This window comes from Myotis davidii, unplaced genomic scaffold (assembly GCF_000327345.1).
Source record: "Myotis davidii unplaced genomic scaffold, ASM32734v1 scaffold1903, whole genome shotgun sequence".
NCBI classification, from domain to species: domain Eukaryota; kingdom Metazoa; phylum Chordata; class Mammalia; order Chiroptera; family Vespertilionidae; genus Myotis; species Myotis davidii.
In genome coordinates this window covers 82,033-86,043 of record NW_006293911.1, presented here as the reverse complement: position 1 = coordinate 86,043, position 4,011 = coordinate 82,033, and the positions used below count along the sequence as shown (strand labels likewise).

The 4,011-nt window shown below is 33.5% G+C and overlaps 1 protein-coding gene across 7 annotated transcripts in view; it reads right to left on the bottom strand.

The window, feature by feature from the left end:
- The window catches only part of ACBD5 (acyl-CoA binding domain containing 5), a 63,830-nt gene that overhangs the window by 19,875 nt on the left and 39,944 nt on the right, over positions 1-4,011 (bottom strand). For all 7 annotated transcript variants that reach the window (XM_015566550.1, XM_015566549.1, XM_015566551.1 and 4 more), the window contains 2 exons: positions 3,572-3,839; positions 482-681 (listed from right to left, as the gene is read on the bottom strand). In XM_015566550.1, the coding sequence (XP_015422036.1) occupies positions 482-681; positions 3,572-3,839 (468 nt within the window). The remainder of the gene's footprint in view (positions 1-481; positions 682-3,571; positions 3,840-4,011) is intronic.

Sequence of the window (4,011 nt, the reverse complement as noted above, 5' to 3'; positions counted from 1 at the left end):
GGAATTGAGCCCACAACCCAGGCAAGTCCCCTGACTAGAAACTGAACCATGACCTCCTGGGTCATAGATCAATGCTCAACCACTAAGCCACACCAGTCAGGGCTCTACAGCATTTTTAAAAGAGGTCAAGATAGAGGACAATGCTTACTACAAAAGAATGACTCTTTAATGATGAACTCTAGGGCATTAGTCTGATCTATTTATTAATTACTTAAATTAAACTATTTTTAAAGTTCTTATTCTTCTACCACCAAGCAACCTATCCTTCCTCCAAAATGGTACTGCTAATTTTACACTAAAATTTTACTATTATTTTAACTGGCATTTAGCTTTTGGATCAGTTTGAGGTAATATTTTCGAAAGTAGGTCCTATTTATTTATTTTTTTAATCATTAAAATACATTGATTTCTGTAAATCTGATCAATATAGATTATACAGTTTCAAAACATCAACAAGTAGAAGATAAACTTGGAAGCTTACCTGCGAAGCTGTTAGTGTTTCCAGTTTATGAAGTCTCTGAAGGACGTTCTGCATGTCCTCCTGCAGTCGCATGAGCACAAGAGCAATCTGCTCATTGAGGCTGCCTCTTGTTCCTCTATCTGAACCCCAGCGTTCCCCATCACCTCCACTTCCCATTTGCCGACCCTTGGTTCCTTCGCTCAAATGTTGCATCCTATGTCCTATTTTAAGAGAGCAAAAGAGGTTAGTTGTAAGTTATTCCTGTAAAAGTAGAAATGGTGTGTTTTATTCATTTTCCTATTATTTAAGATCTAACTCTCCTAAGTGGAGTGGGAGCAATCAGGAACTACACAAAATAAATTACTGGGGTCAAAGAATAGATATGTATACTTCTATTTATATTGATATATTCTTAGATTTTTGTTTAAGGTTTTATAATGTACTTAAGATACTAGTACATAACTAAATGCATATAATTCACAAATGATATATATATATATTCAGGGTATATTCTCAAAAATTCTTTACTAAAAGTAACAAGATTGAAAATATTTGAAGACTTTCTTTAGAGTATTAAAAACTATATTAAATAGCTATATTTTCCTTTCTGGTCATTTTAAGTCTCTCAAGTGATTTAAAATGCTTTTCTTGGCACTCGCTGGTTTGGCTCAGTGGATAGAGCATCGTCTTGCGGACTAAAGTGCTCCAGGTTCAATTCCAGTCAAGGGCACATACCCGGAGCTGCATGCTTGATCCCCAATAGGGGGCATGCAAGAGGCAGCCGATCAATGATTCTCATTGATGTTTCCATCTCTCTCTCCCTCTCCCTCCTCTCAGAAATCAATAAAAATATATATATTAATAATAATAAAATAAATAAAAACAAAAATGTTTTAAAAATAATATAAAAATAAAATGTTTTTATTATAAATTCCATTACAATTATATAAATATTAAAATCTCATTACTATAAAAATGTTACTATATATCCATTTATTTTTTTCTATGCATATATTTACAGAATTTGCATTATCCCTTACACAAGATTTTGTATTCTACTTTAAAAAAATACTATAAACATTTATAATCATTGAATTTTATTCCAAAAACATTGAAATGGCTGCATAAATTCCCTAGTAAGACATGAAATAATTTATTCAATCTTATTATCCACTTTTGGATAGTTACAATCAATTCAAATTTTTGCAATTACAAATAACATTGAAATAAATGTCTTTGTATATAAATTCTTGTCTAGATTTCTGCTGATTTTTTTAGGACAGAAAGATCTGAAGAAGAATTACTGGGTCAAGGGTTAACAACTCTGTGGAGGTTCCTCACGAGTGTTGCCAAGCTATTTTTTAGAAAGGCTGAGATATTCTGTATTGCAATGTATGAAAGGTACCACCATGCTACCCTACCTTTGCAGAAATGAACTACTTTAAGTTTTTACATTTGCTAATATAATGGGTAAGTTTTGCTTGTTTTTTTTTGTTTGTTTTTAATATACTTTATTGATTTTTTACAGAGAGGAAGGGAGAGGGATAGAGAGTTAGAAACATCAATGAGAGAGAAACATTAATCAGCTGCCTCCTGCACACTCCCTACTGGGTATGTGCCCGCAACCAAGGTACATGCCCTTGACCGGAATCAAACCTGGGACCCTTGAGTCTGCAGGCCAATGCTGTATCCACTGAGCCAAACCGGCTAGGGCTGCTTGTTTTGTTTTCCACAATTAACTGAAAATTACCTCATTGCCCTTCAGCATTCTGGAACCCTAAAGCAGCAGTATTCACAAAACCATGTCTTAATTTGTTTTATGTAGGTTTTTTTCAACCAAATTCACAGATAATCCTTTAATGTTTTATGACCTCATAAAATTAAACAGGGATTTTCCTTTTATTTTAGGTGTACAACATAATGATTTGGTATTTGGATATATTGCAAAATGATCACCACAATACGTCTAGTTAACATCCGTCACCATATGTAGTTACAGATTTGTTTTCTTGTGATAAGAACTTTTAAGATCTATTCTCTTAGTAATTTTCAGATATATAATATAGAATCATTTAACTGTAGTCACATTGTATATTATATCCCCATGACTTATTTATTTTATAACTAAGTTTGTACCTTTCAACTACCTTCACCTATTTTGCCCTCTTTCCACCTCTGGGAACCACCAATCTGCAATTTGTTCTCTGTATTTATGAGCTTGTTTTTGTTTGTTTGTTTTCTAAATTCCACATAAGTGAGATAACATGGCATTTGTCTTTACATTAATTCTCTTTTTTTTTTACAATACCTATTCATTCCTTACTATGAACAATTATTTACTTTTCGTCCCCATTCAACTGTCTATTACCTCATCACATTATTATCCTTTTTTCTTTTTTTAAAATATATATTTCTTTATGGATTTCAGAGAGGAAGGGAGGAGAGAGAGATAGAAACATCAATGATAAGAGGGAATCACCGATGGGCTGCCTCCTGCACAACCCCCACCAGGGACCGAGCCCACAACCCAGGCATGTGTCCCTAACCAGAATCGAACCTGGGACCCTTCAGTCTGCAGGCCGACGCTTTATCCACTGAGCCAAGGCAGCCAGGGCCACATTATTATTCTTAATGCTTACTTTTTTTTATTGTTAAATATTCTTTTATTTGTTGTAACATTTTATGTATCTGAGTTGTCAACGTTAAATGATATCTTTTGACTTAAGTGAAAAAATGTAAAAAAGACAAAGAATTTTAATTTTTATCAAAAGTAAGTAAAATAAGCATCAGCACAGTTGGAGGAACTGCTAAGTGACTACTCAGGGAGTGAAAGTTGGCTGCCTCAAAAAATTGCATAAAAGATATAAATATAGAAATGCCCCCTTCCCAAATTTTTTAGAGAAAACACCACTATGCCTTGTGGAATAGAAGGAGAGAACTAGAAATTTTAAAAAATGGTCAGATGTTATGTACAGATAACTTTTAACATTGCCTTTATAAATTGATAGTTGTAATGTTTTTCCAATCTAGAACCTACCATTTTGCTAATTAGATTATAAAGACAGCAAAAAAAAAAAAAAAAAGAAAAAGAAAGAAAGAATGAATACACACCTCTCCCTCTTCTGACATTAGAGAATTCCTCATTTTCTCCACCCCGTTTCTCAGGGTGGGGCGCTCCACTGTTACTTCTGCCATCTTCTCCTCCACGCTTTACTTCACCTTTTCCTTCGACTGCTGCCACCTGCATCTTCCCAATGTTGCCATTTCCAGGAGAAATTTGAACATGTTCAGGAAAACCAGAATTTTCCAAGGGCTTATTGGGATCACCACCCAAGTAATATCGATATGGTCCATTGTTTGATGTAAAGCTATCTAAAGACTACAAATTTAAAACAAGACTTAATTAAAAAGCTACAAACACAAATTATATACCACAAAGTTTTCTTGTTAATAGATTACTGTTTTTATTTTTAAAAATTTCATGTTATTATGAAAGTATTATTTTTATTTAAAATTCTTCAATTCATATTCTGCCTCCTATATGTAGGGAA